Source organism: Empidonax traillii, unplaced genomic scaffold, assembly GCF_003031625.1.
Source record: "Empidonax traillii isolate 1590-97213 ecotype Southwest subspecies unplaced genomic scaffold, ASM303162v1 scaffold177:size1754471, whole genome shotgun sequence".
Lineage (NCBI taxonomy): Eukaryota > Metazoa > Chordata > Aves > Passeriformes > Tyrannidae > Empidonax > Empidonax traillii.
The window spans coordinates 1,300,108-1,322,183 of NW_020955370.1; the positions used below are offsets into that span (position 1 = coordinate 1,300,108).

Consider the following 22,076-nt stretch of genomic DNA (forward strand, 5'->3'; position numbering starts at 1 on the left):
CGTGGTGGCCTTTGACTGCTGACACTCAGCTTCATTTTGCTGCTTCTGGTCATGAATGGTAGTGTCTGTGTGCTGGAATTCTGAATACCCTCAGAAGGGAACTGTTCTCCTCACGTGTGGTTCTGTTTTCTCCCAAGGGAATAAGCACCTTTACAGTGCTTATTGTGCACCACCCAGGTGAATGTGTAAAGTAAGTGACATCTTTCTGCCTCAATATTCTGTTCTATTTGCAGTAGATAGAAGTTGCTTTTTATTGATTTTTTTTTTCTTTCCTCCCCGTGTCAAAAGGACTTTGGTTTTGATATTTGAGCAACTCCTTTTTTTTTTTTTTTTTTAAAAAAAAGTGGTCTCAGACTGGTCTGTGCTTGCTCTCTATACTGTGAGACATGTTAACGTGAGTTTGAATCTTGAAAAGACTCCTGTCTGTCCTATCAGAAATGTTTGTTGTTCTCCCCCCTGCCCTTTTGGAGGTTGCTTGAACACCTCATGATTTGCACAGGGCTCAAACATAATCCATCCAGCACAGAATTGGTTTGTGGGCTTTTGTCTAAATCATTTTAAAGTGCTTTTATGGTGTTGTTTGGATCATTTATGTGCAGTCTTAGTTTCAGTCTCAACACCCAGTTGAGGGAAAAAAAAAACAGATTCTCAAGCAGTTCCATCTTCTGTCAGTGCTACAAACGCAGTGTTGGTAGGTTGGGTATAAACAGAGAGCAGAGGTTGGTCCTTGTGCTGTAGAACTTCCAACAGGGGTGGAAAACTTCCTATTTTAAGTTGTTCATGCTTTGGCTATGCAATAAAAAAAAAAAAAAAAAACAGTGCTAAATACTTTATATGGATGTGAAAAATAGTGCTGCTGTCATCATACTCCTTATAGGATCTTTTTGAGTGCTTTCAGCCAGTTTTCCTATAGGAATCTCACAAACATGAGGTTGTTCTCACTGTGCTTTTGCCTCGTTACATTTTTTAGGTACCATTTGTCTCGTCTCTGCTGCAAACAATGGCCATTTCTAAACCTTTGTGTAATAGTTTTTCATACCTCAGCATCTCAGTAACTCTTGTCTGAAGTTTGCTTAGTTCTGTAATTGCCCTGTTGGACAGAGCAAGAAATATTTCAGAGACAGACATAAAGAAAAATATGTCTCTGTTTTTCACTGTTCCTTTCCTTTTGGCTTTCTGTTGGCTGAGCAAATGGCATTGATTTTAAAACAAACAGAAAAAACCCCAAACCAAACTGATTTTGACAAAGGCTTTCTCCCCTCCTGAAATGCCAAATCTCAATTAGAACTCTCTGTCATGAAAATAACTGTGTTAAAGCCCCTTTCTCTTGTTGATTCTTATTATTTTACACTTGATACTGGTTTTAATTTGCCTTTGCTTATCTGTTTCACGTAGTCGATTCACATTTCTGTAATTCCTGTCTGCTTTTGATTAATGTAAATTATTGATACATTGGCCTGCCCTGTCTTACACTCCCCACTCCCCCTCATCTGCCTTTGTCTGCCAACCAAGCTACAACTTCTATTCCTGTTTTTGTAGCCCCAGTTCTGCCGTGGGTCATGGTACTGCTGCACTCCCCTCCTGCAGGTGCCTGCACCACCTCTGCCAGATAAGCTGCAGCTTCTAAAAATCACTTTGTGGTGTGGGGATGGAGAGTTCCTTTTGGAGTGGTCTCCTGGGGGTGGGTGGGATACTCTCTGTTCAAGGTGTGTATTTGATTTTCTTGTTGTCTGCTGTTGCTCTCAACACACCAAGGCACTGTGGCTTTATCCTTTGGTCACTCCCACAGTTGCTCTGTTCCAGTGTGGAGCCACTTGCCTGCTGGCCTCCCCAAACCCCTTCAGGTCATTTGTGCGATTGCTCTTTGCAGATAAGAATTAACTGGCCTGATTATTTTTTTTTTCTTAGTTTTTGGATGGGTTCCCCACCTGGAGGAAAGTAATTCTTCTCTGTGTCAGTGGCTGATTGCTGAGCCAGAAGCTTTCTGCCTTTGCACTTGTAAGAAATGCTGACTGTTCTTTGGGTTGTGTCAGGAACCAGGCAGATTGTGGTTAGGATGGACAGGGTAATTAAACATTTCTACAGAGTGAGCCACTGGGTGGGTTGGGCTTGTACAGTGCTTGTTCCCCTCCCCTCCAATGTCACCAGCACGCTAACATGTGGCAGCTCAGGTAGCTCTCTCCACCTTCCTTCCCATTCTTCCTACGAAAACATGTTCTTCTGGATGTCTTAGGCTTTTTTAGGAGTGTTTCACTTCCCAGCTCTATTACCTAAAGAGTCATCCATACAGGAAAATAACAAAATCACGTTTGAGGCACAGCTCTTGATTTTCTCCTGCTAATGTTAAAGTCACTTCAGGAACTGGCTGAGTTCCTGGGGAGCTCCCCACCATCCCAACCATTTGCTGTTTTCAATATTTTGCTGTAATTACACCATGCTTTTTTAACACTTTCCCCTTGACCAAAATGCCCTTGTGAGAAAATGACTAAATCACAGCACGAGTCCTGCTGGGTCTTCCACACATCGTTAAATTTGAGCATGTGAGGAGCTCCAGGACGGGTTATCAGGATCACTTCAAAATGTGGCTGTGTGTTTGAGGCTGTTTTTACTGCTTACAAGGGGCTTCTCACCTAGGGAGTGGAAAAAAAAAAAAAATGTGCCTGTCAGGTGCAGGGATGTTAATATGGGAAATCTTTTTTTCATTCACTTGTGCAGGGTCTGGTGTTTGAAGGGCTGATTTTGTTCCATCACACGTGAACGTTCCCGAGAAGTGGTTTTGCCAATTAACTTTGTAGGATTTTGTTTAACAAAAAATCAAATCTCCCTGGAAGCTTGTGACACTTGCTGTAATAAAAAGATTATGGATAGCTCCTAATGGCTTGTAAAAGCTGTTTAATGCTGGTTGTGTCAAAGTAAGCAATTAGGGTCACTTAATCTACTTGATTATTCATCATGTTCCTCTAATGGTATTCCATGCTCTGGAGCTGGGAAAATGTGCATCTTGAGAAGCTGCTGCACCCCTTCATTGCCCTCAGCACAGGGTACATGTGTAGTAATAAAACCCAAGAAACTTGATTCTGGGACAGTTGAGTACCCCCAAGCACAGGGAGTGCTTTGAGACCTTGTTCGTTGCCAGTGGCAATTGCAGAAATTTGGTGAGAGGATTAAATTTTAGTCAGTAACTTGGTTCTGTCCTGAGTAGTTAAAGTGGGTGCAAAGCAGGGAGAGGAAAAGGCCTTTTGCTTACACTCGACTGGCAGGGAAAAAATGATGTGGAATGGGATGTTTTTGTTCAAGAACCTGCCCCCTGCACGTGGGTAGATCAGGGTGACCTGTACCTGTGGCTTTGTGTGGTCACCAAGTGTCTAAATCTGCACCAGTTCAGAAAAACACGGGCAGAAAGATCTCAGCCTTCCTCTTGAAATGAGTGGAGCCTCTGACAATGGGATCTGGTGTTTGCTCTGCAGCGCTGGTCATTAAAAGGCAAACAGACCTTTTGCTGGTGTTAAGTCCCATTTCCCAGAGCAGCTCAGTGGTGCTGGGACCCTTCAAAAAGGAATTTCATGGCTGTGTTCTTGCAGTTCTGTTATGAACAGGACAGCAATTATATCAGCTTGGTGAATTTAGTACTGGATGTTATTAATGAATTAACGCAAATTAACAAAGCTGTGATTCACATAACTGAAAACACCGGAGTGGCAGCAATGCCTTTAACTGGTGTGAACTGAGCAGCCGTAGGGGTGGTGAAAAGTGCTGCTGGCCTGGTGGGAATTCACCTGGCTGCTCTCCCAATCTACTGGTTTTCCCTCTCTGGGGGTGTGTTAGGAGATGGCAATCCCTGGGTAATCTGAGCCAGCAGGGCCCTCAGGATCCCGGCCTGATTGTCAGTGCAGCAGGAACAACATTTCTGTAGCCAGAGAGCCAAGGGATAAAAACAAGCTGAGAATCAGGGAGTCATAACTGGCTCCCTGATGCTCCACATTTCCTGTGCCAAACATATGTTGGTATAGAAGAAAGTCTGACTCTAAATACCAAAGTGTGGGCAAGATTGAACTAAAGTTTTCTTTAAAAGAAACCAAAGCTCTAAACTGTTGCTATATTTTGCCGCATCTGATGTGCGTGTGGGGTTGTATAAACGGACTGAACCAGGATGGAATTGTGTAAGGAATGCTGGTCCAATCCCAAGGGTAGGACTAAGGTTTGCAGTCCCTTTGCAGGGATCAGGCACTGTGTTCTGTTCCCGAGCAAACATGAAATAGATGTACAGTTGAAGAACTGTTGACTCAAATGTGTGAAACCGAAAGTTTCAATTTCGAATTTGCCGCTGGTTGGTTGTTACGAGTTGATTGGTTCTGTCGGAAGCGTTAAAATGTTTCGTGTCTACTGAGTTCAGAGAATGGTTTGGGTTGGGAGAGACCTTTATAACTCATCTTATTCCACCCTCTGCCGTGGGCAGGGACACCTTCCACTAGCCCAGGTTGCTCCAAGCCTGATCCAACCTGGCCTTGGACACTTGCAGGGATGGGGCAGCCACAGCTTCTCTGGGCGATTTATTTTTTATTAATAACAACAGTGAGCTTCAGTGCTGTAAAAACGCCCAAATAAACAACAACACAACCCCCTTCTCCACAAACCGTGCTGGAGAACCCGTGAGGTCATGGGGGCTCTGCTGCCATGATGTTTTTGCAGTAGTGATGTTGGTATAAGGGCATGAATATGTTCTAGCGCCCTCCTCTCAGTTTACAGCCACAAGTGTTTCTTAACTGTTTACTTCTCAATTCTGGCAGCGCCTGGTCCCTGTAACAGTTAGTGAGGATTTGGATCAGGTAAAACACTTCCATTGCAGATGCTTGACAAACTGAGTGCAGTTAACGCTGTGTGTTTGGTAGCCCGTGGTATTCATGTCCAAGTCGTGCCCCTGGCTGTGGGGTCCGGCTGTTTCGGTGCTGTCCCCCGTGCCGGTCCCCGCCGTGGCCGCGCCCTCGGAGCAGGGACAGACGGACCCAGCGCTCGGGTGTCTGGGAGTGTGTCGGGTTTTGTGCCCTAGTTCTGAGAAAACTGGGGCTGAGCCGAGGAGGGCTGTGCAGACACAGCCCGGCGTACCTGGGAGCGTGAGGCGCTGTGCTGGTTCGCCATGCGTGGTACAGAACTCCGAGATGGCGAGTTAGTCTGGGTTTAAGGTGACCCTCTGTCAGAGGGGTATGAAGGATCGAAATTATTATTATTATATATTATAATATGTCTGTTTTAAGGCTGACTTTGAGAAGGGACTCAGCACTCTCCCGGTGGTTCGTGCCCAGCCTTTAGCACTGTGTGTCTGCTTGCATTTATTCCATTCCTGACTCTCCCCTGTCCCCCCCGCCCGGTGCCGTGCCTGCGGGCGCCGCTGGCGGCGGGCAGGTGCCTGGCCCGGGTCACAAGCCCCTCGGGGGTGCCAGCAGCGTGCCGCGGGTGCGGGAGGCCCGTGAGGGCGGGGATGTCGGGCAGCAGCGCCGTCTCTCCCCGAGCCGCCCCGTCCCGTCCCGTCCCGTCCCCGCCGCGGGCGGGAGGGCGGCGCTGCCCGATCCGCTCCGCTCCGCGCTCCGCGGGCCGTTCCGCTCCGCGTTTTCCGGGCCGCGCCCCAGCGCTCTCGCGCCGCGCCCGCGCCGTGCGGGGCCGTTGCCGCCCGCGATTGGCCGCGCCGCCATAGCCCCATGGGCGTGCGGGCCCGCCATTGGCCGCGCGGGCTGTCAATCAGCGCGCGCGTGCGTCAGGCCCGGCGCGCGGCCCCGTTCCCTGCTGTGTGCGGGGCCGGCGCGGGGCCGGTGCGGGCGGGGCCGCTCCTCGCTCGTCCCTCGCTAAGATGGCGGCGGCGGCGGCGGCGGCGGCCGTGGCGCGGCTGGAGGGCCGGGAGTTCGAGTACCTCATGAAGAAGCGCTCGGTGACCATCGGCCGCAACTCCTCGCAGGGCTCGGTGGACGTGAGCATGGGCCACTCCAGCTTCATCTCCCGCCGCCACCTGGAGATCTTCACCGCCGCGCCCCCGCCGCCGCCGGCCGGCGCGGACGGGCCGCCGCCCCCGCCGCAGGGCGACCCCGCGGGCGGCGCGGGGGGCGACTTCTACCTGCGCTGCCTCGGCAAGAACGGCGTGTTCGTGGACGGCGTGTTCCAGCGGCGCGGGGCGCCGCCGCTGCAGCTGCCGCGAGTGTGAGTACGCGGGGCCGGGCCCGCCCCAGCCCGCGGGGCACATGGCGGGGCACGGCCGGCAGCGGCCCCGGCCCCCCGCGCCGTGCCCGGCACCGCCGCCCTGCCCTCCCCGCGTCCTTCCCCCGCACCCACCGCCGGCACCGCGGGCGCAGCTCTCGGCCTTCAGGGGACCCTCCCGGGCGCTTCTGCACCCTCGGGGGGCTCCGGGCTGAGCGTCAGGGTCCTGCAGCCCCCCCGGTGCTCTGGCAGAACGTGGCGGGGGGGCTTGTTCTGGTTTTTTTGTGGCGGTTTCCTTGCCTGATTTCAGCGTTTATTCTCACGGGTAAATCGAGCCGTCCACGTGAAATGCTCCTACTGGCCTTAGCGTTTTCGAATGTTTTCCTTACGTGACAACAAATGTATTAAGGGGCTTTAAGCGGTAATACATTCCTTTGCCATTACCAAACATTAACTGTCTGTGCAGAATGATTTTCTAGGGGAATACGAGAGGCCTTGCCCGCGACGTTTAAGGGTGTGTTGAACTGCAAAAGAGCGATCTGTGCTCGGAGTCACATGTAGGAAAAGTGAAAGTGTGTTGGTTTAGTGTATTTCAGCTGCCTTGACTAAGAAATACCAAAAAGGTTACGAGTGCTGTGGCTGTTTAAAGCACATGCCATCCGTGACACAGCCTTAATGCCTTACAGGCTTTTAAACTGTGTGTAGGACATTGATGGTGTGTATTTTCTGCTTTGTTGGCTCAGTGTTGGTGTCCCCACCTGGTTCCTCTGCGAAAATCAAATTGTCTTACCTTGCTGCTTTCTAGGAAATGCCTGTTCTGGGCTTTAACAGTGCCAGTGTCTGGAGAGTTGTATAATCCCGAGTATAGTTGGAGGACTTGTTTGACCTTTAACTGTCACTTCTATTTTTGCTTTCTGCTTTTTAATATTAATAATTATTTGGCATGTGGTTAATCTGTATTTTAATCTAACGCGTCTGTGAAATGCAGATCAAATACTTTCATTCTTTGTAAACAGTTTGGTGTAATACACTAATTGCAAGAACAATTGTGCATGATATATGTTGATTGCAAACAGTCTAGAATTAGTTGGAGTAATTTAGTCTGTAGCATTCTGTTAAATACTTAAAACCTCAGGAAAAAAAAAAAAGTACTGCTTCTTCACACTGTCCACTGACTCGTAATTTATTCTAGTTCTTTCCATCAGTGTCGCTTTTCGAGTGGAAGGAAAATTGGGCAGGGTTTTTTGTGTGTGTCACTTTTTAATTGAGCGCTGATGAGAATTTGTGTGCAGTGAAAATCTCTTCCCCGGTGCCCGTGGGTGGTGGTGCAGGAACTGGCATTTGCTGGGGGGTGACACCGTTCCTTGGGCTGTGCTCACACTCAGAGCTTCCCATTCCCAGGGCCCTGGGCTGGTGGAAGGGGTGATCTTCTACTTACAAGATGTAGGGGTGATGGGCCATCCAGTGTGGAAAATAAAAGGTGCTGTGCCTTCAGCCCTGCAAGGGAGTGCTGAACCAGGGCCTCCAGTCACTGTGCAGGGGGGGCTGAGCTTCACCTTGAAGGGCAGGAAGAGTCCACAGGGTCATAATTAGATCGGGGAACAGGAGCAAATGCTGCCTTGTTGCTTTAAAAAAACAAACAAACCTGTTTATAAAACAGAAGTCTTATTGGAGTTGAATGGGGAAATAGTAGTTTCATTATTTGCAAAGCTTTTTTCTTAGTTTTAAACAGAAGTCTTCAGGCAAATCCGGAGTCCTTACTGTGGATTGCTGATGACCAGTATTGTTTGTAGCTGTGCTCTTGAGTTTCCTCATAGATTTAACTGGTCACACTGGAGATGGGCTGCTGGATTTTAAGAATCAAACTTACTTGCTTCCGACATTAATGGCTGAAGCATGATTGGAAAGCAAGTAGTTTTGGTGTGAGTTCAAGATTGATGATTGCCAGCCTCCAGCTGAAGTAATCACCAGATCTATTTTTGTTGTTGTTTAATCCTGCTCTGTTGCCAGTAATAAATATGCTTTGCCTATGACCACACAATCATCGGAAATTTTAATGGCAGGTGAAGTTTAAAGAATTCAGGGTGGCCTGTTCCTTCTGTTTGTTTTTAAGGGATCCTGGAAACCGAGAATGGAGGGTCCATCCCTGTTTGTCCAATTAATAGTGACTTAAAATGTCAGCAAGTAAAATGCTGCTGCAGACTTGAAATGTCTTATTTACTTGTCACTAATAATTGTATTCCTGTAGTTCCAATGACCTTGATATTTTTTTTGTTTGTTTCAGCATAGTGTTTAAATGTGAGTGCATTAATAATGCTGTTGAGCTTCCTGGTTTTGGAAGGGAAAAACAGAAATATAACTCTGTAGTCTCCTGCAAAACACACATTTTTTAACATCTGGGGGAATTAAATTATTAATGTTGGAGTATGCACTTACCTGTAATAAAAGCATCTTTCCTTCTACAGATAGAAATGTCACGAAACATGGAATTACTGTGCATTAAAATAAGTGTTCTGCTTGCTATTTTTAATTCTTCCCTGGAAGCCTCACTCACAGTTGAAATGTTGAAGTTCTCAAGCAGGAGGTAATAGCAGTGGGAAGCGTGTTTTTGTTTTTCCAGCTTTTGACAGACTCACGTACCTACTTGTGTGTGTACAGAGCAGCTGTCGGCTGGGGAGAGCAATCAGGTGGGGGTGGGGACAAAAGAGCCATTTCTGTGTGTGTGTCCAGCGAGGAGCTCTCCTGTCGCTGTCACGGCACTCATGGCATGGGAGAACCTCCAGTCCCCTGCTAAAAACACCCGAATCAGAGCAGTGCAGTTACCCTTCTGCACACACTGTCCCTCCCCTGTTCATAAACTTCATGGCTTTTAATTGGTTTCATTTGCTGCCTTTGGAATTTTCCCTGCCTGCAGTGAAGGCATTGATTGGATGCCTTGCCAGGTAAATCATAACATCAATATTTGACTTTTGAGGTACTTGGCTGGAAAAATCCCTTTTGTGCTGGGCAGAGCAGGGGGGGTTGTTGCCAGAGCTGTTGTGTACAGCTCTTGGAGAGGCAGCATTCCAGCCAGATGTAACTGATACAGCTGGAAAAACACACGGACTGCTGGCTACAACTTTGCTGTGAAGGAGTGCTTTTGTTTGCTTGGTGTGTTTGGGTTTCTTGGATGTGCTTGGTGTGTTGGCACATCCTGCCATCTCGGGGGCCTGGCTGTTCGAGGCAGGGCCTTACTCGTTTTGACAGACCCATAGACTTTGTATTTTAGTCACTGCTTTTGGTTTTGCTTTTGTGCAAGGAGGTTTGTGATTCACAGACAAGGTACTACGAGCACAAGGACAGCATCTGTAAGAGCAGAGACACATCCAGTCCTTGAGCTGCCTCCAGGAGTGGGCACGGCAGGTGCCCAGGGAGGAGCACAGAAATGGATCAAGGCAAATGGTTTTGTTTCCCTTGTTTGTTTGTTTGTTTGTTTGTTTGTTTTGATCCAAAGTCAGAGTTCAGTTCTTTTTGAGTTAAAATCATTTACTGTTTGCATTTTTCTCTTTTTTTTTAGTAATTAAGTTTGGTGTTTTTTTTGTTTTGTTTTTAATTTCTTTATCCCTGTAACCCACAGCGTCCTTGGGCAGTGAGTTCTACAATGTCACTGGAGACCATATTGGGAAAAAAACCTCTTTTTTCATGAGGTTTTTGAACTTGATGCCTGGTAATTTCATTTGATGCAACTGAAGCTCTTTTATAGTAAGAGACAGTAAATAACTCTCCCATTCTGTCTTTCACTCTGCAGTCTTCTTTACATTACTCAGTGTGGGCGCTCTCAGCACCTCGAGTACATTCTGCCTCAGCCTGACGTTCACTGACTAATCCTAAATCAAGCCTATATGGCTGAAAACTCAAATTCTGTTTGTACTCTCCTGCTTTTCCTCCTTGTGCACAGAGGGCTGAACCAGTATTTATTTTTACTTTGGTCTTATGGTCTGGAGCTACAAATTAGGGTTATTGGTGCCTTTTAAGCAGTAGAAGTTTTCCTGCTGATGGAAACCGGTCCATCCTGAACAAGATCAAGTATTGAAGATTCCTTGGAAAAGTTTGTTGTTACATTCAGTGTTACCTGAGCAGGAAATAGTGCAACAGATTATAGAGAACCTCCGGTGTATCACTGCAGTTTTTTCTGTCCTCCAAGTGCAGTTACTTTGTTTACATACAGAACTGCAGTGGCTCTGTGGGTGGAACTGCCTGCACGTGCTCCATGGAAATTCCTCACTGGAACCAGCAGTGGAGGCAAACAGCCCATAAACATCTCCTCAGGTAGTGCTCCTTGCTCGCTGAGGAAGAACGTGCTTTGCTGTGCTTTGGGTTATGGTTTATGTTTTAAAGCTTTTCTTATGAAGATAACTATTAAATACTACAAGAAATCACACAAAGCAGGTTTTCCAAGGAGTTTGTGTTGATGCATCCTCACAGTGTATTGCAGTCTGTGCTTACAACGTCTTGCAGGTCCCTCAGGCTGGATGGGCACCTGTTTTTACCCTTCCTTGACACCACTTTTGACAGGGACAGACAGTGGCTGGTGAGGGTGAGAAAGCTGGGTGAGACCTCGGGCTGGGCTTGTGTTCAGAGGTGTATTTTGGAGCTCCAGGCTGCCTGTGGTAAAACTGCCAATTACTCACCAATGCAGGAAGGTAAAAACGTTGGACCTGTCTGTGACTTCAGAGACTCAGAGTGCAGAGAGTTTCATTTACCATCTCTGGCAGACTCTGGGCCTGTGCTACAGTGACTGATGGGTCAGCTGGGCCGGCACAGAGGTGGCTTTTTGGCTACTGGAGAGCAGGATTTGCAAATGTCAGGCTGAGGAGCAGGAGTGTTCTCACTTCAGCAGATCGATTGAAGAGCAGCGTGGGAGGAGGAAGGCAGAGCACATATGATTTGAAATGAAAATAGAGGGAAGTTTCTATAGTAATAATTTGTGTTACAGTCCTTTCTGGCATCTCTTTTTTTTTTTCCTTCATATTTCCCTCTCACTTCCACACACCTTAGGAGTGATTTTTTTTTGTTGTTGTTGTTGCAAATTGTCAGACACCAATCAGTTGATTGAGGTAAAGCTTAAACAGTTTATATTTGGATTAATTCCTGCTTGATTTGCTTTTTCTGTTGGTATGATTGATATGTATATGACACCCAATCCTACAGTTTTACTGATCTTAAAACTGTTCTTACGTCTCTACTTAGCTATAGGAGTAAGTACATTCTTTGTAGATATATAAAATATTATAAACTGGGAAATCATCTTAACAATTTATGGGTTTTTTTATTGTCTGTAAAGTTCCAGCTCTATGACAAAAGCAAGATGAGTGTTGTTTTGGTTTAAAGGTGTAAAGTCGGAATTAAAACTGTCTGTTCCAAGAATCTGCAGTTGAAAGAGAGTTTTGAGATTCTTACCTTCAGTTATAATAATGAGGTGGGAGATATGTAAATTAAATCATTCTTTGCATTGATTAAATCAAAATACAATACTGCTCTCCTGTTGTGAAATGTGTCATGTTTGAGTAGGAAGATACACTCAGCTGATAGCAAAAGTAGTAAGTTAAATGAGCTAATGAAGAAAATAAGTTAATCTTTCACCCTGGCTTTTCAAAATAAATGTGTTTGATTAATTTGCTTGTAATTAGGTAAGAACACTCTACTGTAAATATTGTTCCTTCGTGAAGGTAGATGTGTTTTGGAGAGTATTTCTGCTGTGGAGGAATTCTGCTGCTGTTGGGTTTTTTTTTTTTTTTTTTTTTTTTTTTTAAGCATGTGTAATTCTCAGGCACAAAGTAGAGATTTTTTTCTCAGTCATGCCCGAGCCATTCAAAATACGATTGTGCATCTGATCTGCTGTATTTTTCAATAAAAACAGTGGTGCTTCAAGGCCTCTGAAGTGCCATTAACTTCTCTATAAAATCATATAAAATACAGGAAAAAGTCATCTTTGAAGGAAAATCGGGACTTTGCCATGTGATGCTGTGAGGCCGTGGCTTTTGCAGCTCCAAGGAGTTTGCCCAGCAGTTCCTTGATAAGCTGCTGTCTGTGCTGAAATCCTGGGAAGGTGGTGGGTTTCTGTGCTGCCTTCCTTGTTTCCCTGCTAAAAAGTTGATGTGTAGTGACATTTGTTTCCTGCGACTTCCTGCCTTTAAGGAGTTTTCTGACCTAGATAAAGCGGTGGAGGGAGGGACCATATTTATTCTGCAGCTCTTCCACGATGGATGGCATGGGGAATAAACCTTCCCTCTGCACTGAAGGAGCTGAGGGTTCAGTGAGTTACTCCCAGAGCTGGTGCAGATTTGGGCATTTTGTGCTCCATCATTTTGCACGGGGAGGAGGAAGGTGTGGACGTGGTTGGAGTCTTTGTTTGGGTGATTCTGCTGCAGCCCCTGCACGTGCTGCTGTGGCCTCTCAGGTGCTGCCGAGCAGACACTGGACAAAGCATCCTATCTGTGTGTGCTGGAGCGTTTGTTGGTGGGGGGAAAACATGTTCAGGATTTCAGAGTTTCTCAGTGAATGTTACTGTGACCAAACACATCCTCTCCGTGCTTGTCCCTTGCACCAGATGAAATGAAAACCAGGAGTGCTTGACAGGCAGTTGTGTCTGCCCCGATGCAAACATTCCTGCAGCTCGTGTGGGGTAGGATGTGCATGGAATTGAACACTTGGAGAAGTGGAGCTGTGAAGTAAAAAAAGCCAGAGACCTGTCATTATCAGGGTGTTATGCAGCAGAAGGAAATTAGTGTAAAGTTGGCTGGAATTAATTTTAATTCAGTGCTAATTTAAGGTTTTAAGAATTACAGAAGGGAGCTCCAGCCAAAGCCCTGCCAAAAGCAGAAATTACTTCACCATAAGATTGGAGTGCTCAGCACCTTGTCCATTTGGATTATCCGAGGATGGGAATAACTATGACTACATAAAATGCTTCATGTAACTACCACTCCATATTGAAAAAAATACTGTCTGTATTCCCAGCAGCAGAATTTCTGGAATGCACAGGCTGGTTAGAATAACGTGCAGCTTACTGCTAAATCACGATAAGAAAATACTTGATCATTGTTTAATATTGCTGCCTGATTCCGTTGTTGGTGATAAATATTTACAGATGGAATCGGTGTTGGTAAACATTGTCCTCACAAATAATGAGGACAAAAAAATTGAGTCAGTGAATCCATTAAAAAACCCCAAAACAATGGCATGTCAAGAACTACACAGAGCAAATTTACAGGGTGGGAAACTGTTTTGGGAAGTAGGAGGAGAGTGTATGTGAAAGCCATGAGTGGGGAGATGATGAGATGCCTGTTGTGAGATGATGTGTCAGAGCACTGATGTGAGGGCAGTGTGGAAATAGGGGAGTGGTGAGGGGCTGCAACTTCCCATCCTTCTGGAGTCAAAGCTGTGTCAGAGAATCTTCCAGGATTTAAGTGGATGATTGCTGAAAAGGATGGAAGGCTGCAGGGAGCCCCAAGCAGTGAGGGACTTAAGGTGTTCAGTGTGTTTGTTTTATCCACAGGTTGCTCCAGGTGGTTGGGTTGGTGTGGGTTCCACTTTTATGGGGCTGAATGGGAGCACTAAAGGCTCACTAATGGGTCACACAGCGGTGTGAAACCCCAGAGGCTGGGAACTCAACTGGGCAGTGTTGGGATAGTTTGCTTGTGAGAATGGTGGGATCCCTCTTTCAGCATCTCCTGCTGATACATAAATAGTCCTTGCTGTAGCTGGATCTGATGAGGGGCAGTGCAGGTGTGCTTGGGTGACATGTCATGGCTTAGGGTTACAACAGGTACAGGTTTTTTTAATTCCTCTGCAAGCCTTTTTTAATAATCTGTCATGGGGTTGTAGCAAGATTATTTATGATGTGTTTTAACAAAGACTCAGTATTTGGCTTGGGTTTTAATTAAAATTGCTTCTAAAGCTTCAAACATCTCGTTGGGCATTTGTGTATTTACAGTGGCCAGCTGTGTTCTCACAAGCAGATGATTCTGATGCCTTAGTTCATTATTGTTGTGTTTTTCATATTGGAGTACACTGCGCTGTTCCAAAGATAGTTTTTGTATAATAGACAGTGATTTTGTGAAAATTCTTGTTCTGCAGGTCAGGTACAGGTCATGATGTATAAGCTGCTTAGTTCTTGTGTTGATAAGAAGTCAGGCTAGTGTGTAATAGAAAAGATATTTACACTTTGTACTGAACTTAGGTTTTCTAAGTCACTTAAAGAAAGGAAGATGAATGTGTGGATTTGATTGGACAAATTAATGTATTGACAGAAGTTGCTTTTAAATTCTGATTTTTCACTGATGTGATGTGATATGGGAGCAGATATTTTGCTTACCCTTTTCCTTCTTTTTTCCTGTCATAATTGGGAAAAAGTAGTTTAACTTCCACTGTGGCATCAGTTTTCTGAAAAAGAAGCGTTGGTGTCTTAGCACAGTGCACAGTTATTTTACTATATCCAAGGCAATATGAAGATGCAAACACAGTTACCTGGCTTGTTTGTTTTGTTGTTCTCTTTGTTGTCTTTTTTTTAAGACTGGGAATACACAAAAGAATTGATTTCTCACTTTGTATTTTCCTGTGGACATATTTGGTGCTCTGGGCAGAATTTAACGTGTGCAGGCAAGGCCTAGACATGCAGTTCATCTCCTTGAGTACTACACAGGCTTGTTGGTTAAATCAGTGCAGTTGGGAAGGATAAATGAGAGAAGCTTGTTCTTACAGAAGAGACTTTCCCTCCTGGGGTGATCCCATGATCTTCTGGCCTCTCCAGACAGATGAAGTCCTGCAGAGCAATGGAGGAGACAGAGAAATGAGATTAAACAGAGTCAGGCTTAGAGAAGAGAAGGGTGAGTGTGCTCAAGTGTGTGGGGCAAGTTCAGATCTGAACCAGAGCAAGCTGATTATTTAAGCAACTAAAAAAGCCTGTAAAAAGAATGGTGAAGATGGTGAAGACTCTCAGGCTCGTGGGAGATGCTTGGGGTTGTCCTGGGCAGGATCAGGGGTTGGACTCAGTGATCCGTGTTGGTCCCTTTACAACTCAGGCTGTTCTGTGATCGATTTGAACATTACGCTCTGTACAGGTTAGAAAAATGGAAAAGGAGGATTCAGTCACTGTGGGGGAAAGGTGAGGACACAGGGCCAGGAGGTTTTGCTTTGGAATATGGGCAGGAAATCCGTGGGGTTTGTAGCTGTGTGAGGAGAAATGAGAGGGAAATGTAATTTAGGAGAATCTGTGGTCTCCCTTTGCAGGAAGGTGGGCTGTGCTGAGCACCTGAGCTGATGGGCTGTCTGCTGAAATGGAGCAGGGCAGGGACGGTCCTGTTCTCTGCAGTGCTCCTGACTGCAGCTTGGGCTTGGCCTTGGAGCTCCTCAGATGTTCCAGGAGCCACTGCTGTCTGCTTTTTCTGCTATTTTTGGGTCTTTGCTGTTGCACTGAAGTGGCTCACAGAGAGCTCTGGCAGGCAGTGGAGCTGGCATGGAGCGTGTGGTGGGCCTGCACAGGCTCTGGGCAGCAGTCAGCTGGCTGGATCCTCTGGAATTGTGCATGAAGGAATTGCAGTTTTAAGAGCTGTTACACTACATGAAGTAAAAATGGAATGGAGAAGAAAGATCCAAACCGGTGTAAGACCAAAACTAATTTTGGTGTATTAAAAAAAACACTTGCAGTGTAATGTAAAAATGTTTTAATCCTGAAAGTTCTTGTGACAGCATGCTCTCGGTTAAAGAGGTATGCTTAGTATTTGTTTTAAGTTAAAAAAAATTTGAAAAAGATGAATCTAAGACTGGACACTGAGATGACTCTTTTGTGTCATACCTCTGGCTAATATGTGCTTTCTGGCTCTCCTTTTTCAGTCTCTCCTTAAATGCAAATACATAGAGAAAACCATGAGAGAAAAAGGATTACAGGTTCCTTGGTTCTGGATCACCTGGTATCAGAGGACAGTGCTAACATACAGTCTGCATTTCATGTGCTAAATCACCCCATCTCCTGCCTAAAGCCAGGCTTTGTTCCCTGCCTCACTACTCCAGTTGGTGGTTTAGATATATTGTGGAGTAGTGGAGTCACAAGCTCAAGGGAAAATTGAACACTGAGGGTATAGTGGAGGTAGATGGCCCTTTTTAAAATTTCATGTGGTGTTTTTGTTTGTTGTGTGTGTGTCCCAAAAAAGCCCTTTTGTCTCCCAAGGCAGACTTCCATCCCTGTGAGGCAGGTGACTGACTAGAGCTTGTGCAGCTTTCTCTCCACTGCCTGAAAGAAAAGTGCTATTTTGAAGAGAATTTTAAAAATCTCTCTGATTTTTTTACATGTCTTTCATTGCAGGGGCTCCATGTACCCATAGCGGGTTTTCAGGAAATATTGAAACCTGCTCAAGTTGGCAGTGCAGGTAGATCAGGTGAGATTTGGCTTTCCTGAATTGCCTTTGAGGCCTCGGCTTGGTAGGCTGCAGAAACATCTCAAACTTGTCATTGGAGAGGGCTTTTGGTGTCCCTTCTGTATGCAGGGCAGTAAATCCAGAGTGCCCTTGAAGGCAGATGTGCAGTCAGTAAATCAGCTGAGCTCACCCAGCCTTCCAAAATTCTTTGGGTAGCAGGCCTGGAAGTGGCTGCATTGGCTTCCTGCTCTGGTGACACTGGCTGCCCACTCCAAGCCTTTCTCCAGGGGGAAGAAGTTCAGTTTTTCAGTCAAACTTGGAGGAGGAGCAGATGATAACAAATAACCCTTCATTTCCAGTGCAGTGTTTGGGGAACTTGGATGCTGACAGGGATTAGCAGGAGTGTGTTGCACTAATGATCATCAGTCAACCCCCTGTTTATCACTTCCACAGGTATAAACACTCAGTAACAGCATTGAGCAAAGAGATGTTGAAGGCAGCAGAGTTACTTCCCTTCCTTCCACGTGTGAATGCCCTGGGAGTGGCTGGATTAGGCTCAGAGGAGGTTTATAGGAAGGTGTTGTGCCTGCTATGGTTTATGTGGATATGGTTGATGGTTGAACACTTGTTTTGGGGAAAGCGGCCAAAGCACTTGTGTGTAAACATGACCCAGGATGTTCTGGCAGAGGGGTTGGTGGCTCTGGTCCCCTCTGCCCTTTCATCTCGCTGGATGTTTTTGCTTTTGGTAGCGTGAGGTGCTGCAAACCGAACACTGAACTGTCACGCTGCTCAGAGCCTGTGAACCCCCTGCTTTGAAGAGTGTGCAATATATTCTGAAGTAACTTTATTAAAATTACCTGGTTGGGCAATAAGATTCTCACAGAATGATGAAATTCATCCTCCTGCAGCCCTGCTTCCAGTGGTGCTCTCAAGATCAAAGGACAGCCCTTTTCCTGGCACCCCCTTTTGCAGCTGCATCACCGAGTGGAAGGGAAAGGCAGCAGTTTGAGGTGGTTCCCCTGTGCTGGCAACTTGGGTTCTGAAATGAGTGCAGAGCCAAATTCAGAGTGTAGGGTGGGCTGTACAGTTTGAGGTTGGGTAGAGCATTATTCATTCGGCTTTCTAGATATTGATCATCACCACCAAGCTTTTGGGAAGCCCAGTGTGTGGCAGTTGAAGTGCTGGGATGGCGAGCACTTGTGGCAACACCGGAAAGAGATGCAATAGGTACAAACCACAGGAGAGGTTCAGCTGTTTGTTTATCCTCTCCCAATTGAAATTCGAGCCTTTGTTTGGAAAACCTTTTCCTGGTGTTGGTCTGTCCGTAAAGCTGAGAAATGCATTTTATTCTGGATTATCAGCAAATTCCAGATCCCTTTAACAGTGCTCAAATGCCTTGTGAGCCCTGGCAAGACAAAACACCCCAGTGCAGTGAGAGGTGCAGAGCTGGGCCCTTCCTTGCCTGCTCCATTGCTTAGTTCTCCACACACTGCATCCCCTTTCCTGTTTTCCTGCCTCCTGAAGGATTGCTGCACTCTCAGGAGTGCTGCAGTTGGAGCAGCATCCAGGAGTTGGTGGGAGCTGAGAGGTGTCCCAAGTGTTGTGAGTGGTGAAGCTGAGGAGTGGGGTGAGAGGGAGGTGACAGCAGCCAAGCTGACAGCAGACTTTTCCAGGAGGCTTTCATTTTTGCTTGTCTTTGCTTGAATATCCAATTCTGTGAATGTCCAGGCTTTCTGTAGCAAAAATTTTCTTTGCTTTAACTGAGATTTTGCCAGAATTCTGTTAAACTTAAAAAATAAATGCTATTTTCCTAGCTGTTTTCTTTTCTGAAGGGTTTCCTGTGGGCTAAGGTGCTTTTTTCTCATAAAGTATTTTTTCCTTAACTGCATCGTAGATAGGATATAGAGAATATTGCCTGATTCAGACAGAAAAAATTGGCACTAATTGTTAAACTTATCAGAAGATAAAATGGAAAACCTCATTCACAACCGGGAGAAGATCTCCGATCCCTCCACCTTCCTGTGTTTCAAACATGCAAGTCAAATTCAGACCAATTTGTGATGGAAATTTTAAATGTCCTTCCTGAATTGTGGCCAGTTGTGAATGGCTTTTTCTGTGCCTGCAGTGCAGCCAGAGCTCTCCTGCCAGCACACCCTCGTACACAGATGTTGACTTTGCTGTCAGCAGTGAAACGGCCCTGCTTGTTTTATGGGCTGGTTATTCTGAGGTTGGAAGATTGTTGAGCCTGGAAGAGATCACTAACCCCAGCTTGCTACTTAGCTATAAATAAGTTTGGTCTGCCTGTGGACCAGTAAGTAGTCAAGATTCTTACGTGAGGTTATTCACTATTATCTGGGGCCATCAACAAACTGGGTGGTTTGAAGCCTTTAAAGAAAACAAGCATGCAAGCCATGCCAAAGAATCAAATAAGCACCTGAATATAATTGAGCCCTCAGTCAGAAGGATGAAATAAAATTCTATAAAAGTTTCTAAGTTTGGGGTTACTGTTGTAAAGATATTTTGGCTTAACAGCAGCTGAAGGAAAGATTATTCATATTTGTGGATGGATGCTCTTTGTGTTAGCTGGAATGTTGCTGGAAAGTGTGACATAAAATAATTGAACCTCATCTGAAAAGCTTGAAAGCTTGGTTGTGTAGAATACAAAATAACCACAGTGTGGGAGAGTGTGATTTGGACTATTTGGAGAAATAACAGGGAGAAGGAATTGAGGAAGGTGGTTTAATAAAAAATATCAGTTGTAAAAATGAGGCTTTTCCACGGTTTTTGAGGTGGAGATGAAATCCTGCTGCTGTGGAAATGAACCTGAGAGGTGGCAGCCTAGGAAATGTGTTGTCCAAGCCTCTTTGTCTGGGAGGCTTGAGAAAGCAGGGTGTGTTTTTGGTAATTCTCATCATACTCCTCTGGTTCCATTCTTTTACTGAAAGGTGTTGATGTGGCTTATCCCCAGGGTAAACTCACAAACTCCTGTGTCTGCAACTTGTTCTTTCTGCAGCAACATCTGACAGTGCAGGGTTTGGTGGTTTTCTTGTTCCTCCGGTTAAATTCCTTATCGGGAAGGTCTAAGTAGTTTAGGGTTACTTATTCTCAGATAAATATAGGTGAGTGCCAGGGGGGTTGGGAGGCTGTTGCAGTGACATTGCACTTGAGCTGGGCCATCCCCGGGCTCCGGGGAGGGAAGTGCTGGTTGCTGGGTGTGTTACACCAGCACGGTTTTGTCCTTCTTGGCATTGTTTTGGTTTTGAGGGAGCTGCTTGTTCAAACTTCGCCCAGGAGGTTTGGAGGAGAGAATATACAACAACTGCCCAGTGTTTTTTTTAGGGATGCTTTGTGGTAAATAAATTGCTGACTGAGAGCGCAGTGACAGTGGGTGATACAGAGAGAGCAAGGACTTGGGCTGATCGAGTTCTGCACTGAGAGAAGGAGACTTTTATTTTTAAATCCGAAAGGCCCTCGGATACTGTGATGGTTCACACCATCTTTAAGTCATTAGAGTAACCCTCTTAAAGATGTTCTAAATGGAGACAGGATTTGACTCGTGCAGGTAATGATTTCATACAAAAACACAAAGGGAAGAGCAGTTGCTCCGGGGGATTTCAAATGAAAATACTACAGGGCAGGTATTGAAAAGGAAGTAAATAGATGTAATAGCAGGCACTGATTTGGGTGCAGAAGGGGCTGATTCAGATCAGGGAGCAGCAGAGGTGGTGATCCTTCCTCAAAGGATCTGTGTGTCAGCACAGAAACAACATTGTTGGTACAATTGACAGGAATGGAGGTGACTGTGGAGAGGGGAGGCAGAGCTGGCTGGTGCAGAAAGCAGGTATTTGAAGTTGCGTGGTTGAACTGCATCTGAACCAGGGGAGTTTTTTCCTCTGTGTTTTGGAGTCCCAAAACTCCAGCAGTGCATTTGAGTGTCCCCTGGGCAGGTGGCACCGTGGTGGGTGTTGCTGTGTTTGAGATGGGAGGGCTCAGAGGAGCGTGCTCAGCGTCAGAGGGGGCTGCTGGTGAGCTCTTCTGACGTGTGCCCAGCTCAGCCAGAGCCGGGATCGGGCTCAGAGTGGCCTGGAGGAGCCACAGACACCACAGTAGTCATTTAATGCAATCTTAGATAAACTGAGTCTGCTGCTTGGAGAAGTTGCTTCACGCTCCCACTGGTTACAGTTAATGTAAGCTCTGGAAGAGGGAGCGAGTGCCAAGCAAAGCATTGTTTGGAGTATGGAGAAATAACCTGGGAGCCAAAATTAGCCCGTGTTCGTGTTGAGTGGTGTGTGTTTCGTCAGGGCTGCCCAGATCATGTCGTCCCTGAAGGCAGCACATTTCAGCTTTAGATGTTTGAGCTGTTACAACATGGAACATGCTGGGGAGCGGTGCCAGTAACATAGGCTGCACATATGACCAGCACATGCCCCACTTCAGCCCAGCCCATCAATTATTTACTTTTTGTTACAAGCTGTTTATTTTTGAGAGGTTTTTTCCCCTCTGTCAGTGTCAAGCATCGAGCCTTTTGTTTCTTTTTTTTTTTTCCCCCCCCCTCTTCCTTTCTACTCTTACTGTTGATTCTGTTTTTCTAAAATTCTCTGCTGTGTTTACCCCCACCCCTGTTTTGTGTTTGTTTTCTCAGGAAGCCCTCCCTGGTCCCTCCTATGGTAGTGTCATTGAAACTGTGGAGACCAGGCTGATTATTTTCAACTTGAAACGGAGAGATAAAATGACCTCATACTCACTCTTTTGGGACTTGGTCTATATTCATTAGTTAGCTGTGATACCTCTTCTTAGTGTAAATTTTTTCCTGTTCTGTTCCACATCTGTGAAATGACAGGTTTTCCCCTCACCCCTTGCCACCTTTGGTTGGATAAGTGGTCTGAAGCAGACACTCCAAAGGGCCTCTTCTGATTTTTAAACTCGTTTTTGATGCCAGCTCGAGTTCCCAGGCTGCCTGTGACCCTCCACTTGCAGCCCCTCTGTTCTGTGGATTGTGGTGCAGACCCTCTGAGTGAGCACTGACCCAGCCTTGACGGGTGGGGAGCTCTGGAGAGCAACAGCAGATAAACCTTTAATGCACATACAAATTCATTTCATCTCTGCCCTGCGTTTCACAACATTTTAGGGAGTGTTACCCCTCGGATGGGATCAGGCTTGACACAAAATTAATTGGACTCGGGGAGCTTTTCAGAATGAATCATCTCGTAGTTATTTGTGTGCACTGTAGGTAACAGGCTTAGCATTGCGTACTTCTTTATGTAGATTATTCTCTGAAATTCAGTTTTCTCCTGAAAGTGCATTGAGTTAAAGGATGTGCTGTTACAGAAGGCTCTTGCTTCTCATCTGAAGTATGTTGGTAAACTTAGTTTTTCAAGCATTTGCAGTAATTAAAAGTATCCTTCTCATGGTTCCTGTTCTTGAAAGCTTGCTTTTTTAATTTTCGTGTTAGATTTATACAGTGTTACAGGTTCATTAAAACATGAGCATTTTAAAACC

At 45.8% G+C, this 22,076-nt stretch overlaps 1 protein-coding gene across 3 annotated transcripts in view; it reads left to right on the plus strand.

The window, feature by feature from the left end:
- The first annotated feature begins 5,805 nt into the window (after positions 1-5,805).
- The window catches only part of FOXK2 (forkhead box K2), a 57,241-nt gene continuing 40,970 nt past the window's right edge, over positions 5,806-22,076 (plus strand). For 2 of the 3 annotated variants that reach the window (XM_027886053.1, XM_027886051.1), the window contains exon 1: positions 5,806-6,186. In XM_027886053.1, coding sequence (XP_027741854.1) covers positions 5,843-6,186 — 344 coding nt within the window. In that variant the 5' untranslated portion in view covers positions 5,806-5,842. Of the gene's footprint in view, positions 6,187-8,729; positions 8,768-22,076 lie in introns of those variants that run through there. The other variant, XM_027886054.1, reaches the window with a different exon arrangement.